The sequence below is a fragment of the Ictidomys tridecemlineatus genome, chromosome 8 (genome assembly GCF_052094955.1).
Source record: "Ictidomys tridecemlineatus isolate mIctTri1 chromosome 8, mIctTri1.hap1, whole genome shotgun sequence".
Lineage (NCBI taxonomy): Eukaryota > Metazoa > Chordata > Mammalia > Rodentia > Sciuridae > Ictidomys > Ictidomys tridecemlineatus.
Window position 1 is genome coordinate 2703616 of NC_135484.1, and position 19258 is coordinate 2722873.

Below are 19258 nucleotides of genomic sequence, written 5' to 3' on the forward strand. Positions count from 1 at the left end.
ATTTGTGTCTGGAGTCTCTTTCTCTCTGCTTGCTGATCACCATGTGAGCCGCTTCCCTCTGCCACGCTCTCCCGCCATGATGTCCCGCCTCACCTTGAGCCCAGAGGAGTGGAGACTGCTGTTCGGGGGCTGAGACTTCTGAAACTGGGAGCCCTCAAATAAGGTTTTCCTCCTTTAAAATTGTTCTGGTCGGATCTTTTAGACACAGCAGCAAAAAAAAGCTGACGACAGCACTCTGTTCCGTTTCTGATGGCCATGTTGGGACTCAGCCGTACTCCAGCACAGCACGTGGGTTGAGCACTTCACCCTGCTGCTCCTATAACAAACAAATGAGCCCTCGGTTCAGGTTCTGCTGGGGTCTTCTGGTTCTGCTGTTTTAAGTTGTTGGATCATTACTTTTTTTTTTTTTTTACTGTTGAGTTTTAAAAGATAACCTTACTGAGATATAATTTGAATACCATATAATTCAACCTAAATGTAAAATTCAGTGGTTTCTAGCATATTCAGAGTGGTGTAGCCATCACTATTATCAGAGGTAGACAATTTTCTCTATACCAAAAAGCAAGCAGACCCCACTAGCAGTTCTGCCTATTTCCCCCAACTATCTCGGCCCCTAGCAACCACCAGCCTATTTCCTGTTTCTGCATTTGCCTGCCCTGGGCATCTCACTTGAATAGCGTATGCCATCTGCAGTTCTTTGTGTCTGGCTTCTTTCACCAAACAGTTACTTTGTAGCTCAGATGCATACTTCATTTCTTTTTATGGCTAAATAACACTCCCTTGATGGGTTTCTATAGTTTATTGATTCATCAGTAATTCAGTATGTGCATCCTTTTCACTTTGGGGGTCTTGTTTATGATACTGCTCTGAGCACTTGTGCACAAGTCTTTGTGTGGACATACATCTTCCTCTCTCTGGAGAACAGACCAAGAGTAGAACGGGTGAGTCACGTGCCAACACGGTGTTGGCTCCTTGGCAGATTAGCTGCACTCCTTTGCACTGCTGAAGTTCCACTCTGCCACCAGCAGTTCCCGCTGTCCACGTCCTCACCAGCACCTGCTGGCTCCATCATGTGGATGGCCACCATTCGGGATGGCGTGAGGGGCATCTTGTGTTCTGGGTTATCATTTCCCTGGTGGCTGAAGGCATTGAGCATTTTTCCCTGTGTCTGTTGGCCTTTTATCTCCTTTGGATAAATATCTATTCAGATCCTTTGCTCATGATTCGAACTGATGTTTTTAATTGTAAGGGTTTCTTGCGTATCTCGATACAAGTCCCTTATCAGATAGATGATTTCAAAACTTTTCTCCCATTCTGAGCTCCTCCATTCTAATTTTTTGTTTTCCCTTGAGGAACACGAATTCATAGAATTATCTAAGTCGGTGTTTCAGTCATTAGTAGTTAAGTTATTCCTCTTGATAGTGGAATTCTCCTGGGTTTGGTCTCTCAGGGTTGGCTTCCCACTCTGCTGACACAGCCCCACAGTCTTGATGGTTGCCTGTCAGTGTGAGGAGCAGATGAGGGGGGATTCCCTGCTCCCCACCACCACAGGCCCTGCGCTCTGACTGCCCTGCAGGAAGCTGGGGCTGCAGGGCAGCTTCCAGGACAAAGGGCTGAGTGGAGACCTGAGGCACCTGCTCTCACTTCCCGTCCTGGTGTTCATCCTGCACAGACGCACACGCTTGTGCTCGGAGTCCAAATGAGGACCCAGAGGTAGGGGTGACACCCTCGACCTCCTCCAGGGTCAGACATCAGGAGGGTAACATTGCTCAGCCTTTGCCCTCTAGAAAAAAGTGCTCTGGGGATCAAAGGGAGTACACCTTTAGGCCTCTCCCTGATTATACTACAACCTTCTGCTAGGAGTCCAAGAGAAAGGACAGCAGGACAGGTGGCCACTGAGGCTCCATGAGGAAGAACAAAGTGAAAAGAGACATTATGGAGTACATTATGGCACCAGGTCTTTCGTGGATGTAGAAATCCACCCCCCTTTTTTTTTTCTTTTTTCTTTTTCTCCCAGAACCTTATGCAGGTGAAGCACATGCTCCACCACTAAGCGACAGATATTATTCCTTTTAATTCTCATAAAAACTGAAAAACATAGGACGTGATATTTATTGTTTCCATTTTGTAGATTAGGAACGTGAGGTCAGGGGGTCTTAGTAACCTGCCAGATGTGGGGAGTACAAAATGCAGCATTCCTTCAGCCTGTGCAGCTCTGAGCATCCCCAGAACACCCCCAGTCAGAAGGTTCAAGTTGCCAGGCCACTGACCACAACCTCAAGATGCCCCCTGCAGGCGGTTCCAAGGCTAAGGGAGCTGGGAAGTCCACAGGGTATGATCCTGTCTTGCAGAATCACAGCTCACCTAGGCTCGAAGACTCCAGAGGAACTGCAGGAATTAATAACCACATGTCCAGTTCAAATAAGTGTCCTGAGCACATTTGATCAAGGACACTGTCCCCCATAAACTCTTGAGGACACAGGGCTGGGGAAGCTACCAGTGTTTGCCGAGGGGGTTAAGCGCGTCCCCTGTGACTGTGGGTGACTATTTCACGCCCCGTGTGATTTAGCTCCTCCTGCCTTTCCATGGGGAACTGTTAACTGTTGTCTGAGTCTCTCAGTTCCACAGGAACTGCAAACTACTGGGGTTTCTATTTCTGTTATCCCTCCGCCATTTTTTCACGAGGAAGCTACTGAGTGCCAAGAGTGCTGCTTCCCTACAGTGAAACCATTTCTTAGTAGCTTCTTGGTCCACACTGTGCGAACCAGCATCAAGAGTGAAGATGAAGGCAAGGGCTGGTATCTGCAGCACACTGCTAAGGACACAATCCCGTAATTCAGCTTGATAATCTTAATTGGCTTCCTTTTCCATTTCAGAACCAGGCAACACTTCATCCCATAAACTAGAATTGAATGTTCTGATTGGCCCAGCAGAAGAGGGTGACTTCACAGACAGAAAAGAGCTAAAGAAAGCAGAAACAAAGGAAGGCACATGGGTCATTTCAAAATAGCTTTCCTTGTCATTTCCTTGAAGGAAAGGGGGACAAAGCAACAGGAAGAGCCTGACGAAAGGATTGACTTCATCACCGTGCTAGCTGGCGTAGTCTGTTCGGCTGTTACTGTCCTAGTGGGATTTCTCAGAAAGCCCCATAAGCAGGCTAGTTTCAGCTTGGTGACTTGGAATCAGGGTAAGTGACTCCATTTGGACTTTTAGACTGGTCTGTTGGGGTCCAGGGCAGGTGCTTATTCTGGAACATTAGCCTCCTGTCATTTTTTAAAAAATTTAACAACATGTACTAAAACTGGAACTATCTAGAGAAGATTAGCACAGCCCCTGTGCAAGGATGGCATGCAAATTCACAGAGCATTTTATGATTTTTATGGAAAAGGAGAGTGGAGAAGGGGAACGCTGCTCATCCAGCAAGGTACAGCACAAAGGATCTGCCAGAAGCAGAACAGGAGAGGTAAGTGGCTAAACGACACCTGCACACATCTGTTCCCATCCTGTTCGCGGTGCTGAGGATGGCTCCCAGGGCCAATGAGTGCCAGGCAAGTGCTCTGCCTGAGCTGCACCCAGCCCATATTCGTATTTAAAATGTGCCTTGGCTTTGAATTTAGGTGTCACTGGCTTCTTAGATTATTCATCTACTATAGTCTTTCAATCATAAACTGATCACATTAATGTGTGCCAGCATTGCTGCCAACAGGGGCACGTCTTGGGCAAGACGCAGACAAGGCAGCATGGTTTGTTAGTGTCCTTGCCCACTGCACACTGCCCAGGAAACAACCTGTCATCACCCCACTCTGCAGGGGGACGGCAGGCCATCACTGTCCTCGACTGCATGAGCAGAAACAAGGCAACAGGGACCGGCCTGTGGAGTGCGTGCCTGACCTCACAATCAGAACCACTGCGCTCCCCCTTCCCTATTCTGAAAGAAAATGAAGTCAGTTTGCTGTAGGTGGGAGCTTTTCTTCTGATGTGATGCTGCCAGGAACCTTCAGATCAAGGGGAGAAAGAAGGGAAGTACATGTGCTTAAAGGTAATCACCCTGACCGAAGGTACAGGCCTACCTGGAAAGCCAACCAAGACACACATTGAGTAGGCTCCGTGGCACACACCTGCAATCCCAGCAGCTCGGAAGGCTGAGGCAGGAGCATTGGGAATTCAAAACCAGCCTCAGCAACTTAGCAAGGCCCTGTCTCAAATACAATGTAAAAAGGGCTGGGGATGTGGCTTAGTGGGTAAATGCCCCTGGGTTCAATCCCTGGTACCCAAAACAAAACCTAACATGTTAAAATGGAAGTAAGTTAATCAAAGCTAGTTGGACCATTATAAAAATAGATAGGTCATCTAGTGGACATAAAAAATCTACCATATGCACATGACTAAGATAGTTTTTAATGACAAAACTGTTTCAGTTCCCAACACAAAAGAACTATAAATATCTGAGACGACAGATATGTCAATTGCCCTGATATGACCACTAAACATCCCATAAAATATACATTTAAAGCCAGTTTTCATTGTCAAATTAGTTAAACATACACTGTTCTGAAAAAAATCATCTTAATCAGTGATTGAACACATAAAATAGGTGTTTTTCCCTGAGATAGCTATGAAAGGAATAGAAAGACTTTGAAGGAAAGCATTTCCTTCATTTCTGAAAGGAATGAAAGCCCTTCAGGTAGTAGGAAGCTACTCCTCCAGCACAAAGATGAAAGCTGGCATCAGGCGGACCCTCAGGTATTACAAAGGCTCTGTGGCTCTGGGAGAATGGAGAATCCCCTGTGACAGAAGTGACTTCCAGCGGGTCCAGAGAAATGCCCTTCCCACAGCACAAGCCTGTCACCTTGTCCCAGAGTGCATGCAAAGTGCCTGTGTGACGCTGAGCCCTGATTGGTGCTCTGTCAAGGAAAGGCCAGTAACCTCCCAGCCTCTGACTATAGAAATGAAGGCCCTCAGATCCTGTCCTTGACCCAGTCAGCAGGGAAGCTGGGGTGCACCCAATTCTATGATTGCTTTCTGAACAGCAATGAACCAGCAAGACTGGCTCACATCTGGGCCTTTGCCCTCATCACACTGGGATTCAGAGGGGCCGGTGATGTTTGCCTTGTGCCTTCCACACACTGTGCAAACACAGGGGACCACAGGGGGTTGATGATTCTGAACCTTTGCAAAATCATTGGCCTTGTCTGTCTGTGGCTGGGCTGTCTTAGACGTTAGACTACACTGCCTGCTTCCAACTTGGAGAGGCAAATACATGCTAGCATGAAAGAACTCTTGTGGCAGCATGCAATACAGGGGCAGCCTGGCTTTCAGAGTGGAAGATGGCTGGGTTCAAATCCCAGGTCAGCTCCTTCAGTAGCACGGTGTTCTGTTTCCTTACTTGAACACTCCAGCCCATGCTCTCCAAGGATGGAGACTCTCAGAATGCTCCACAGTCTAGCGTAGGCCCAGAGGGAGGAAGCAAAGTCTCCTGGTGCTAGCTAACCTATTGGTGGCAACGGTAAACTAGGGGCAAGCGGCCTCAGTGCGTTTCTCCACGTGCCCCACCAGGCAGCAGCCATGGCATCCCCTGCGGTGCTGCCCAACGTCCTGAGGCTGAGGCGGGCCTCTAGCACTCTGCAGAGGATTCTTCCCACAGCTCAGGTTTCAGAACCCCTGCTCATGAGGGAGAGAAAAACACTAGGGGATAAGACTGAGCAGCTAGGAAGGAGATCCAGGACCCCTCTCGCACAGGTCTTCTCCTGGGGCTGATCTGTGGCCCTCAGTTTCCTGCCATCTTCTGGGTCCACGTGAGAAGTAGCAGAGCGCCTCCGGGTCAAGGAAAGGCAGCATGGTAACATCAGCAATCACTCTGTCTTTGCTTCTCCACCATGGGATATTCCTAACCCCATCATGGGGCTGTGGGATGGGAAGAGCTTGGTGCTTATGGAATTGCAATATTGTGTATCAAGATACACTTTCATGGGGCTGGGGTTGTGGCTCAGTGGTAGAGCACTCGCCTAGCATGTGGGAGGCGCTAGGTTCGATCCTCAGCACCACATAAAAATAAATAAATAAAATAAAGGTATTGTGTCCAACTACAATAAATTTTTTTAAAAGACACACTTTCATAGATGATTAAGGCAGCTATGACCCACAGACCTCACTGATTCTAACAGAAAATGAACCCAATCCAATCAAAGTCTAGCTATTTTAATTCTCAAAGGCATTTATTCTGTTTCTTTAATGATATTTTAAATAGATACTGCTAAGTTAAAAGTCCCTCAAATCCCATATGACAAAGGCATGGTCCCTTGTCTGACACTGTTGGGAGGTGGTGGCACCTTAAGGGGTGGGGCCTAGTTGGGCTTTAGGTCTTTGGGACTGTACCCTTGAAAGGGCTATTGAAAACCAGGTGCAGTGACTCCTGCCTGTAATCCCAGCGCTCAGGAGGCTGAAGCAGGAGGATCAAGCCTCAGCAACTCAGTGAGACAAGACCCTGTCTCACTGAGAGTAGGACTGGGGATGTAGCTCAGTGGTTCAGTGGCCCTGGGTTCATTCACTAGTACAAAAAAAGGGGGAGGCTATTGAGACCGCAGCCCCTAGCTCCTTCCTTGTCTTTGGTTTCTTTCCCATGAGATGAGTGGTTTTGCTCTGCCACATGCTCCTGCCATGACATAATGCCTCACAAGCAATGGGGCCAATGATTCATGGACTAGAGTCTCCAAAAGCCCAAACCAAAATAAGCCTGTTCTGGACTGGCTCTAGCTCAGCGGTTCCTTCGACAGAGAACTTACAAAATAAACCTGTTTTGTTTATAAGTTGAATTACTTTAGATATCTATTATAGTAATGAAAAGCTAACACAGATAGTGTCTGCTCATCATACAAACTCTAAAAGGAACAAAAGAATGGACAGAGTGAAAGTCAGTCTCCCTCCATCCCTTGTCCCCTCAGCTACCTTATAGGGAGACTGCTGACATTTTTTTGGCATCTTTGCAAATACACATGTATATATTTTCTTTTTTCCAATGCACAATGAGTAGCATACTTCACACAATATTCTGAGCTTTGCAAATAAATCTTAAAGATGTTTAACAGCACACATAAAGGACCCCTTGTTGGGGTGCAGCGGAGCGTCGGAGGGGAGAAACCACACAAGAGACTCACCATGCAATCGCAGGGGGAAATTTATTGAGGATCCTGTTCCAGCACGCTGGGACTCTGTGCCCACTCAAGAAGGGAGAGCAGCTCAGAGCCCAGAGCGGAGGTCAGGTGGAGCTTAAGTACACTTTTTGGAGAGGGTGGGGGGCTTTGCATACATCAGAACAAATCATCATAAGGCGCGGGAAAATTGAACAACAATTCTGAAACATGATTAGTACATACATTGGCGGGAACAATTTAGGCAGAGATGATTGGTCATTTCTAAGTGGGGTACACATTTAAACTGATTGGTTCTGGGGCCTAGATGCGTACGTGCCATGCTACCTAGAGCCCTTAGCTATTAAACAACCAGAGAATCAATGGAGACATTTACTAGGTAGTTCCCTCATTGTTCTAACAACTTTACAGGGATTACAAGTTCCGGGGATAGCAGAGGAATTGTAACAATAGACTTGTATGATTGTAACAATTGTCTTTTACTTTTTAACCCAATCCCTGCACTTTGGAAACTTTAGGATGCCTGGTCTTTTACACTTTAACTCAGGCTCTGTGGCTTAGAATCAGCTTGGAAATTTTACCTTTACACCCTTACTGTCTTGACTACTGTATAGTAACCCATTGAATGGATTCACTATGCTGTATTCAGCTCTCCCTATGTGTGGAGATGTTAACTGTTCCCAATCCTTCCATACTAAGAATAATGCTATATGTGTGAAATTGCACAAACTTGCTTGTCTGTCCTATCTCCATCTCTAGAGATGGAGAAATAGTCTTGTTGGGCCATAGGGCATGTCCAGTAACTTTAATACATTCAACTAACTGCTTGTTTTATATTGATACATTCAAGAACTGTTTGGTTAACATTCTATTTACATTTCTTCCAGCAAAATTAGACAGTATTTGTTCACCAGAGACATTTTAAAGGCTAGATTGTCTACATCAAAACCAAAATACCAAAACCAAACAGTTGGAAAATTGAAAAACAAAAGCCTTCAATATTTTTTCTTTCTTTTTTTCAATGCATAATCTGAAAGTTTTGCTTTTGTAAGAAGGAAGGGAAATTTCCTCTCCACTCTGTCAAGGTTCACTGAAAAAAACCTAGCAACCATAATAAGAGAAAAGGTTTACAAACTTACTAACCTGTAAAAGGGAAGTCAGAGGAGTGTGATTCCCACCCACCTGACTTTATTCAGACAGGTATTATACCCCTGCTCTAAGGGGAGGGAAGCTCGGGGTCCTTGAAACAGTGTAGCTTGTGAAAAGATTCTCTAGGACTTGGTGAGTCCATGAACAGACACTCTTGGGTTAAGGAAGTTCGCCCATGTGTAGTTTGTTCCTCTGTCTTCTCCCAGATCTGTAATGAGATTTCAGGGTGGGGATGGCAGTCACTAGTGTTCCCTCGTGAAGCCTTTCATCTGAAAAGGTGAACTCCACAGAGTCTTTTCTCTGTGCCCAACCGGGAGGAACAACAAGTCCTTTAAGGCCCGTTAACCTCCTAGTCCTGCTGACATGCGGGGATGGCTCTGAGCTCCAGTGTTTTCAAGTTCCTGGACAAGTGTCCTCCTGTCAAAGTGCACCCTAGAGGGACTCACATAGCCTCCTATCCATGGGCAGCTGCATTTCCTCTGGACCAAGGTTTCATGCTATTTTTAAATGCGCCCCCATGGGCCCCCGGGTGACAGTCACCGATGTTGACCGGTGACAGTCCTTGCTTCCCCGATGTTGAAGAATAACACCAAAGAAGCACGCCGAGGCAAGGTCAGAGTAGAAATTAGAAGTTTATTAAAGGACAGCAGAAAAGACTTCTCCCGGAGGAAGAAGGGGACCCAAGAGGTGGAATCCGTGGAAGTGCGGTTGTCTCCCCTTTTTATAGTTCTTTCAGTGATGGAATGAAGGTGGGAAGGCCCCAGGGGTGGGATCAGGTGGGCCAAAGAAGTAGTCTGAGCAGGAAGGGCTTCTGAGTCAGCACCTTCAAGTTTGCTGGGGGCTGTTCATTAACACTTCTTTGGGATGGGCTCTGGCCTTGGGCTTTTTCCTGGACTTCGTTAACATTCCATGAGTTGACCTGCGTTTCCCTGAGTCATTCCCAGCATGGCCTCCATTTTAGACTTCACTTGATATTAGACGCAATCTAACTACACTGACTACCTAACTTTAAATCTGGCTTCATGACCACCTCCTAAGCATGGTCCCACGAGCAGCGGCTGAGCAGCGGCTGGCCAGCGAGGCGGAGCCAACGCACCCCAGACCCCCGTGCCCGGGCTCAAGGGCGCAGGCAGGGCTTGCAGCCCCGCCAAGGTGCCCTTGAGGAGGTAGGGAAGGCACCTGCCCTCGGCGACAGGCGTGGCGCAGGAACTTCGCCAACCCGTCACGCGCACAGCCCGCGGCCCCGCGCCTAGCGCCACTCCGAGAGCAGCTCTCCTGCGGGCTATCGGCGGCTGGAGCTGGGCAACGCCAGCCAATCCCCGCCGCCTGGCCGCTTTACGACAGCAGGCCCTGCGCAGCCCTCCCCGCCTCGCGCCAGGGGGCGGGAAGGAGGTGTGCTGCTCCCGTCAGCCAATCCGCGCCGCCGCCTCTGGCCCCGCGCCCTCCCATAGGCCGCGGTGCGGCGCAGCCGTAAGGCGTGCTGGAGTGTCGCGAGGTGGGCCCGCGGTTGCTAGCGAGCTGTGGGGTGCAGCGGGTAGGCGGGAGTGACATTGGGCTGCGGGGGCGGCGGAGACTGCAGAAGCGCGAGGGCCCGGTGTCCGGTACGACCATGGCTGGCGCGCTGGTGCGGAAAGCGGCGGACTACGTCCGCAGCAAGGACTTCCGGGACTACCTTATGAGGTACCCCGACCCACGCCGCCCACCTCGTCGCTGCGCCGGCCAGGGCTGCCCCACGCGCGGTGCGGACGGCGACCTGGGGCGCCTCACCCGAGCGGGGGACGGGGGCGACCGAGGGGACACCCTTCCCGGGCGGTGACGCCGGGACGCCCCTCCCGCGCGGGTGACAGAGAAGACACCCTTCCCGGGCGGTGACACCGGGACGCCCCTCCCGCGCGGGTGACAGAGAAGACACCCTTCCCGGGCGGTGACACTGGGATGCCCCTCCCGCGCGGGTGTCTGGAGACACCCTTCCCGGGACGCCCCTCCCGCTCAGGCGACCGTGTGACGTCCTTCCCGGGACAGCGGGGGTGCCCCTCCCGCCCGGCGACAGGGCGCCCCTCTGGGGTCCCGCGCGCAGGTGCGCTGCAGGGAGGCGGCGGTCGCCCGGCGCCCTCGGGGTCGCACTGCGGGTCCTTGGTGGCGGTGCGGAGCCGGTGTCCGCTGCAGGCCTGGGCCCCGGCGCACCCCAGCCCGAGGCCTGCCCCAGCCCCGGCGTGTGACAGCCTCGCAGACCCTGGGGGTTCAGTAGCCTGGTCTCAGCTTATCTGCGTGTGATTTTAGAAACCTAGAAAAATGTGGGCATTTTCTTCCTTTTCCCCTTTCAAGGCAGTTTGGTTAAGAAGTAAATTAATGAAAGCTTTGGAGAAACATGTCCTATTACAACCAGCTAAAGGGTAGTGCATAGAGGCACCCTGATTTTAGTAATAAAAAGGATTGGTTTTCTAAATCAATCTGAACTTTATCACCAATACTTTTTACGTAAATTTTTACAAAGCAGTAGGTAAGAAAAATGGTTCAGTCGGCCATGTGGTAAACTTGGAAGTAGAAGCTTCTCTCCTGACTCATAAAAGTTTCTATGCTTAAATAGGATTATGGTAATTTAAATACTGTGGAGCATGGCAATTTATCCTTAGTGTATGGCGGAAATTTTGAGCAAAGTGGTGATCCCAGGACATGTTCTTAGTTCTTGCAATTATGTTTCTTTATGACCTTTAATATTACATTCTTACTTTAATATTACATTCTTACTTTTTATTAACGTCTCCTGTTTATATAATCGCCCTTCCTGATGAGTACAGCTAAGGGATAACACTGTATTGTATAATGAAGAATAAAATTACTACACCTTAACTGTAGAAACATGTTGATGATCATCTAGCAGTTCTGTTACATAGGAAGAATGTGCTAAATATATTCTCAAGTAGGAGAGACAGCCCTGCTTTTCTCAGATTATATCTTCTTCTATTGGATGAGTTTCTACTGAAAAGCCAGGGTTTTCAGTAGAATCCTTTGATATATTGTCTGAACATTTTCTTCTAACACTAACCTCATGCAGCTTTAATATATTTATAGGTTCTGCAGTATTACTTTCGTTAATTTACAGTTTGACTAATAAGGAAAAGAAAAGAATTGCAGTGCCCAGGATAGTGCCACCAGTACTAGGGCACTAAACTAGGATTCAGAAGTATAGTTTCCTAGTGAAGAGATTGCAAGCAAGTGGATCCTGATGGACTTTAGTTACATAAAATGGGCTTCAGGATAATGTCCTATGTTGTTGGGGTATCAGGAAAATTTAATTGATTAAGGGATATATGAAAATACTTGGGAACTCCAAATTACTATACATTTTAATATATCTTTTTTTGGTACCAGGGATTGAACTCAAGGATGCTCAACCACTGAGCCACATCACAGCCCTATTTTGTATTTTATTTAGAGACAAGGTCTCACTGAGTTGCTTAGCACCTCGCTGTAGCTGAGGCTGGCTCACTATTTCCCTATCTCAGCCTCCCGAGCTGCTAGGATTACAGGCATAGGCTATGGCACCTCGAAATATATCATTTTTTTTTTGTGTGTGTGTGTGTGTGTGTGTGTGCAGAAATTTTTATTGTCTGGATAAGTTAAAATCTTCAGTGTGAGGTATAAGGTTCTATGATTTTGACCTTGCTTTTCCTGCCATTCTTGTGTACAGTGGGATTTCACAATCAGCCGCCAAACTAGTTGAAGGCAAGTTTCAAAACTGACCAGAAGTTTTATTTTAGCTTTTTTCTCCCCTACATAGAGAAACCTTTCTTCCTAGAACTTATCAGAGGAAAGTAATTTCTATTTATTCTCCTACCCTCCTTGCTTATAGCCCTGCTTTCTCTTAGCAAAGGAGAATAAAGCATATAAAGAAGGAAATTTTATTATAACTTTTTTGTTCCCACCAAAAACATTTTTCTATTCCTCCTCCTATTTCATGAATAACTTACACATGCCTTGTATCCCCTACCAACTACAGATCTGTATTGTTCTTACAGCCTATTGAAGGGCTATAGAGGTTTCCTAAAGGAAAGCTCTTCCAACTTCTAAACTAAAGCCCCTCCTCCCCTCCTCCCTTCCCTCCTCCCCTCCAATTCAGGGTCTCCTGCAAACTAAGATAGCATTCTTCCACTGAACTGCATCAACTGGAAAGTTTAAATATGATCTCAGTGTTAAATAATGTTAACTAATTGTTGACAATTTTGTTAAATGTGATGATGGTGTTGCTACATCCAGGTGATGACTTTGAAGCTATCCCTGTTGCTTTCTAGCTTTGTGAATTTGGGTAAATTACTTAGCCTTTGTGCTTTGGTACCTGTTTAGTGACAGCATAGTGCTTGACAAATGTTCATCTGAGAAACAGAAAGGGAACTGATAGCATGCATAAGGGGTCAAGCTTGTGGGGTGACCTCACTTTATAATAACCCACTTTCTTGAGAACTCATCCCACAAGAACCCACACTAATTCCTTCTGAGGACAGTGACTTCATCACCTTGGACAATGCCTTACCTCTTAAAGATCCCACCATTTCAGCACTGCTGATTTGGGGACCAAGCCCCCAGTACACAAACCTGTGGGGGCCAAACCACAGCCAAATATAGCAATCTCTAAGTCAGAACTTTACATTTCAAGTACTACTTCTTTTAAGATGTTTTTATAAGGAAAAAAAAATGTGTCCTTGCTAATTTATAATTTTTAAAAAAGGCCTGTGTTCAGATCCTTAAAAAAGATATTTTAAGGAGAGTAATGCTATAGGTGACTATTCTACCTAGATTATGTTGTCCGATCTTAAGATCATTGATCTTTCTCAAAAAGTGCCATGCCCAATTTGAACTTGCTGTGAAATGTAATTTGGGTAGTGAAATTTATTAGGCTTTCTATGGTTTTAGGCATTTCCTAATGGAACTTACTTGAAGTATATTGCTACCCTCAATGATTATTTTCATGTTTAAATTAGAATCTCTGTGACCTCTAATGAAACAACCAGGAGAGCTCTTTGGACTTATGCATGTATTGAGGATTTTATTGTCTTTTTTCAGTAACTCTTTCAATAGCTAAACTGAGAATTTGGCTTAAGAGAAAAGTTGTCATGTTAGAAATCAGAGTTGCTCAACTATAAAACTTTTAATGTATTTTTTAAAGATACCATGTTTAACATCCATGAAAACATCATTGAAAATTTTCATTCTTCATTCATTCAACAAATACTTTAAACGCCAGGCACCACTTTTGGTTGTTCAGTAGAAACAAAAATACACACCCCCTTGAGGCTTTCATTGTGGTGATAATGCAATAGTGAGTAGAAATTGAAAGTTCATTGTTAATAAAATTCTGCAGAGGTGTTCCTCTCTCCAACTTGTCATTTTTAAAATTAACAGTTGTGAGCCACAGGCCAATACTGAGCACTTGCAATGTGGCTAGTCCAAACTGAGATGTGTATTGACTGTAAAATGCACACTAGATTTCAAAGAATTTGTACAAAAAAATGTAAAGTATGTAGGTCATAACTTTATTAATTATGTGTTAAAATTAATAAAACTAATTTCTGTCCTTCTTTCCTTCCTTCCTTCTTTCCTTCATATCAGGGATTGAACCACTGAGCCACATCCCCAGGCCTTTATATTTAAAAAAACTTTTTTTTTTTCTAAATTGCTGAGGTTGGCTTTGAACTTGCAATCGTTGTGCCTCAGCCTCCTGAGTTGCTGGGATAACAGACATGTACCACCATGCCAGCTTATTTATATTTTTTGTAATGTGGCTTGTAGAAATTTTTAAGTTACATGTGTGGTTTGTGTTTATGACTTATATTGTATTTATTTTTGACTGCTCCACTCTAAAGATTAAGCTTATTTTCCATAAAATGTAAATATAATTTCATAGGTCAAAGTTAAGAAATGTTACCTGATCACAAAGAGAAGACCAAAAAAAAAAAAAAAAAAGAAAGAAAATGTGTGTTGCTAACCCTAGAATCCTGTTGTTACTAAAACTTGAAAATGTGTGAGTTGAACCTAACAGAACCAACTCTTTGTAACCATCTGATCTTTTTTATTTTTATTTTTTCCATGCCTCTTCTGTCTGAACCTTGATGATTCCTCACAAAATAGTACGGTAAGAAAATCGTTTCTCTCCATTCCAGGCTGTGGCAGACTTTCTGCATTAACAGAGATATGGACAACAGACACAGTGTCCTTCACTTGAGGTGGCCACCTGGCCACCCTATTAGACAGTGCGCTGTGTGTGTGGTGCTTCCCCAGGCCTGGCAGCTGAGGGAAGTGGGGAGGGGGTGGGGAAGAATAGAGAAAAGAGGAGAGAGGGAAGGAGCAGCAGCTTGTGGTGGTTCTTCTGCAGCAGGAAGGTGTCCAGGGCTAGATTTCAAAACAGAGGCAGATCATGGTGCTGTGTATTTCTGTTTGAAACAAGCCACAATAAAGAATCATAATGGAGTAAAACTATTTTCCCATTTAGTCCAAAATGTGTTAATTTTCTCTTTTCAAATATTAATCATGAAATTCCTTATTGTTCTAGAAATTGATGAATTTCTGGCAGCATGTATTGATATGTATCTCCAAAAAAGGAAGAGAAAAGTGGAGTTTTGTTCTATGTAGAAAGTGTGCATTATAAACTCTCTAAGGCTAGGTATTTTTACTAAATTAGTGTTAAAGTGATTTTTACCTTTTATGCTATTTTTAAGGGATATATTTGAAGTGTGACTCATGCTTATGACTCAGTCATAAATGTATATGTAGTTCTTGGCATGCCGAACTGTCTCATGTAATCTAACACTGATCACGCTTAAACTTTTAATATGACCAGTTAGCCAGAAGACCTCCAGGACTACTTATGGTTTCACATCTATTGTCTGCTACTACTGTGCAAGAAGACACCTTTATACCTGGTGGTAGAGATAAGCCCTAGACTCCTCAGGTTCCATCATAGCCCTCGGAGACTGTGCATGACAGATAAGACTGCCATACAGGTGGGGGCGGTGAAAAGAGGTTGAATGGAAAAGTGATGAAAGTAGACCAAGTGGAGAAAGTCCTAGTCAAAAAGGAGGAAAAGGAAAGTCACTATGGAATGAAAATGAAATGACACCCAGTAAAGGATAGGTAGAAGAGAAGTCAGTAGTTAAGGGAAAAGTGAGCACTTCTCCTTACAGAGATAGGGGAAGGGAAAGGAAATAAAAATGACTGTCCCTCATTGGAATACCAGAGAGTAAAGCATAAGCAGTGAGTATCTTATTCAGATATTATCCAGTTTGAATACAAAAAGACTAATTAGCTATTCCAGAATTTCAGAAATTCTGTAACCAACCATTCCAATTTGAGAGGTGATAACTTGTGCGTTAGACCCTGAATCTTTACCGTCCTGGCTGAATAGGAACTTTGACATGATTCTTTTAAGCATGAGCCTCATGATTTACATTTCAGCATGTTAAATAAACTTCAAAATATTTTTATATCACACAAAATGTAATTGTCATTATTCTTGTATTTCTCTTGGTTTCTTCTCAGAGAATTTTCGGATTTTAATGATGCTCAATGTATTCCACCTCTGTATTTGTGTATGATAGGCAAAAGTCCAGCAAGGAACTCTTTCACTGTTTAATGTTCTGATAATTAACTAAAAGGGGCACTTGACCAACAAAGTGTGGATCCTTTCAGATTTTAAGATACTATTGTTAAATTCTATATAAAACAGTTCCAGTTTAATGGAGAAAAGCCACTGGCCTTTTAAAAAAAATTTTAGCCTCAGAAATTAAATTGGGCATGGTTGCTATTAACCATGGACAACTTAATTTTGGTAACCTTGAATGGCAGTAATTATAGGATGAAATAAAAACTGTTGGTCCATTTCTTTAAGTTTTTGCTACTATTTCAAAAGTATTTTCCAGTCATAATTTCTTAGGGCCTGGGGGAAGATCTCTGATCTTAGAATAGCTCATATGAGCTAAAAAACAATTTCTTCCCTTATTAATTTTTTTCTTCAGAAAAAGTACCTTTTAGGGTTTTTAAGAGTTAATATCTGAATTAAAATTTGAAAAAAAGTAATTTTAATAGATTTAAACAATTAGGGAGAATAGTTCTAGCAAGGTTTAAATTATAACCAGAGTGAACCATGTAAAGAATTGGTCTCATTTTTAAATTCTTTAAATGAATGGAACAATGAGATTATTTAGTTGGAATCTGAAAATTGGTAGGGATCTTAGTAAACAACCTAATTCTTTCTCGAGTTGGGCTCCTTTGTGAGAACTGCCTACTCATATGAAAGCCCTTGAACAATCACACAATGATAACCACCCATGAATTAACCCAGTGAACCTGCAGCATGTAAAGATAAAGATTGAGGAAGATTGCACCTGTTCATGGCTCTACCTTAACTCTTCCCTCTCTTCTTCTCTCATGTTTTGTAGCACTTCTGGGGCCCAGTAGCCAACTGGGGTCTCCCCATTGCTGCCATCAATGACATGAAGAAGTCTCCAGAGATCATCAGTGGACGAATGACATTTGGTAAGAACACAGACTGTCGTGATTCAGAGGACTTCACACATAGCAGAGCTGTTGCTCACATTTCACATTTGTAGCATCAGATGTTACAATCATTAGTAAAACATGACATAAAGAATATGGTGACATTGAAGAGTGTCATCTTTTTCACTATGATGAAGAAATAGAATTAATTTGAAGTACTTAAAACCAAGATTTCTTCATTTCTACTAGGGATTGGGTTGGGGGCCTGCATAAACTGCAGGCTTTTGCAGCTAAGAAAGCTCTTTAAGTGTTGCAGCTAATTAAAGTAGGGGATGCCTGCCAATGTCAGTTCTGAGGGTCACAGTTGACAAAGCCGTACTCTTTTCCATTATTATCAAGCGATGTGTTAGAGTTCTTAATTGTGGACTATGCTCTCCAGCATTGCAATAGACCCAAGCAGCTCACTACCAATTTCTTCTGGGTTTTTGTCTCACAAAACCCAAGAAAGAAGTTCACGGAGAATGGAAGGCAAGAGTGAAAGCATGAGAGGGGACCCTATATCAGGTTGCCTCTTGAGTGTGCTAGTCTAAGGGTTTACAAAGCTCTTGGATCAATACTATTTGTCCAAATTTCTGCTAAACAGGTTTTAGAAAAGTACCAACACTATTGGTTAACTCTTGAGCCCAAACATTTCTGCAGTCATCATTCTGGTCTGTCCCCACTTAATTTTCTTTTTAGTTACCAGCCTGTGCTGGGCCACAGCATGTTGACACATCAACACGTCCACAGGCCAAAGTGCCCTGTCTCTCCTTGGCCTTGTTCACCACACTTCAGGCTCACACGGCCCCAGCCTATGCTCACTGCCTGCACTCCAGCCCTCCTAGGCCACTGCTCCAGGACAAGGGCTTGGCCTCAATACTTAAGAAATATTAACATTCACCTTTAAGATTTAGTATACCGAGCTGAAAAATATGCCACCTTAATCCTGCTGATAGTCAACTAACAGATTTTTTTTTAATATTTCTTTTTAATTTTAGGTGGACACAATATCTTTATTTCTATGTAGTGCTGAGGATCAAACCCAGTGCCTCATGCATGCAAGGCAAGCACTCTACCACTGAGCCACAACCCCAGCCCCCACAGCCAACAGATTTATGTTGTAAACTTGATTTGGAAGAGTGTCATCAAGTTTACTTGAAACCCTGATATAAAACTATTGTTAAAAGCATAAACAGTAGTTCTCTCAAATGATGGGTTATAAACAGTTCTAAGAGGCAGAAATGTGTCAAGAATTTGTTTCCATTTATTCTTGCTAACATATATGTTCATAAAATGTTTAAGTGATAACAAAAATGCCTCCACAGTACAGTGAAATATTTCATGAGCTTCCTACTAGAGACAGTACCTTTTATAGTACCTTTTATGATCTGCCATGGGTTTTAGCAGAAGAGTGTCCTTTTTTTTGGCTAATGCTGTGGACCCATTGGTCTCTGGTCCCTTCAGCCCTAAGCTATGTAGATGGTAAGTTATTGGTGTTTTTTGCTTTGGTGTTTCTGCAGCCCTCTGTTGCTATTCTTTGACATTCATGAGATTTGCCTACAAGGTGCAGCCTCGAAACTGGCTTCTCTTTGCGTGCCATGCAACAAACGAAGTAGCCCAGCTCATTCAGGGAGGACGGCTTATCAGATATGAGTAAGCAGATTTGAATTACTTTACTTGGAGAAATTGGGGAGAAAGAAACCAAGACCTTGTGCTAGTGGCAGTGGGGAGCTGGGATGTTAGGTGGAAAAACCTGACTTATTTAACATGAAAATAAGATATTTCAGTTTTTGTAAAATCTTAAGTTAAAATAAGCATATGGAAAGCTGTCTTCTAAAGTCACTTGGAGCAGCGTTTTCTCACTGAATTTTTCTTTGTGATTATTTCCAGGATGACTAAAAAGGCATCTGCATAGAAGTGGAAGGAACAAGCTCTTGAAAGGACAGCACCCCAGCTACTGCTGCAGAGTCACAGATTCCATCAGCATGAATAGGAGGAAATGTGGAATGCTATTTTTACTAACTGTACCATTTTTATAGATATAGCTGGGAGTCCCTAAACAAATTCTCTGCTGCCTTACAAGTACTGAATATTTTTTCTTCATAGAGTAGCTCAAAATATGCAATTAATTTAATAATTTCCAATGATGGTTTTATCTGTATTCATACACATATTATCTGTTGGGATTTGCTTAATGAAAAACTGAACAGCAAAATTTTATAATACATTTAAATACTCAGACTTCTTGACTTTAATGACTGCAAGATATCCAACAACTTAACACATACCTAAAATCTGATCTTCAGTGTTTGAAAAACTGTCTTGTATTTCCATGCAGTATGTACATTGAGATGCTGTAACTTAAATGGCAATAAATGATTTAAATATTTGTTATATGAACATGCCTAAATATCTTGCTTTATTTGCTAGGG

General features: G+C 44.0%; 1 protein-coding gene and 1 non-coding gene across 3 annotated transcripts; both read left to right on the forward strand.

Moving 5' to 3' along the window:
• Nucleotides 1-3269: 3269 nt before the first annotated feature.
• Nucleotides 3270-3379, forward strand: LOC120889432 (U6 spliceosomal RNA). The gene has a single exon (XR_005733321.2). It is a non-coding gene; the product is annotated as a U6 spliceosomal RNA (small nuclear RNA).
• A 6398-nt stretch (nucleotides 3380-9777) lies between these two features.
• Mpc1 (mitochondrial pyruvate carrier 1) lies at nucleotides 9778-19226 on the forward strand. Of its 2 annotated transcripts, XM_078018758.1 has the most exons (5): nucleotides 9778-9977; nucleotides 14424-14427; nucleotides 16730-16826; nucleotides 18347-18479; nucleotides 18717-19226. In XM_078018758.1, exons 1-5 carry the CDS (start codon nucleotides 9907-9909, stop codon nucleotides 18739-18741), a joined length of 330 nt encoding a protein of 109 aa, XP_077874884.1. In that variant the 5' UTR covers nucleotides 9778-9906; the 3' UTR covers nucleotides 18742-19226. The 2 variants fall into 2 exon arrangements, with proteins under 2 accessions (XP_077874884.1, XP_077874885.1); XM_078018759.1 differs by lacking the exon at nucleotides 14424-14427 and having other exon boundaries at nucleotides 9800-9977.
• The last annotated feature ends 32 nt before the right edge of the window (nucleotides 19227-19258 follow it).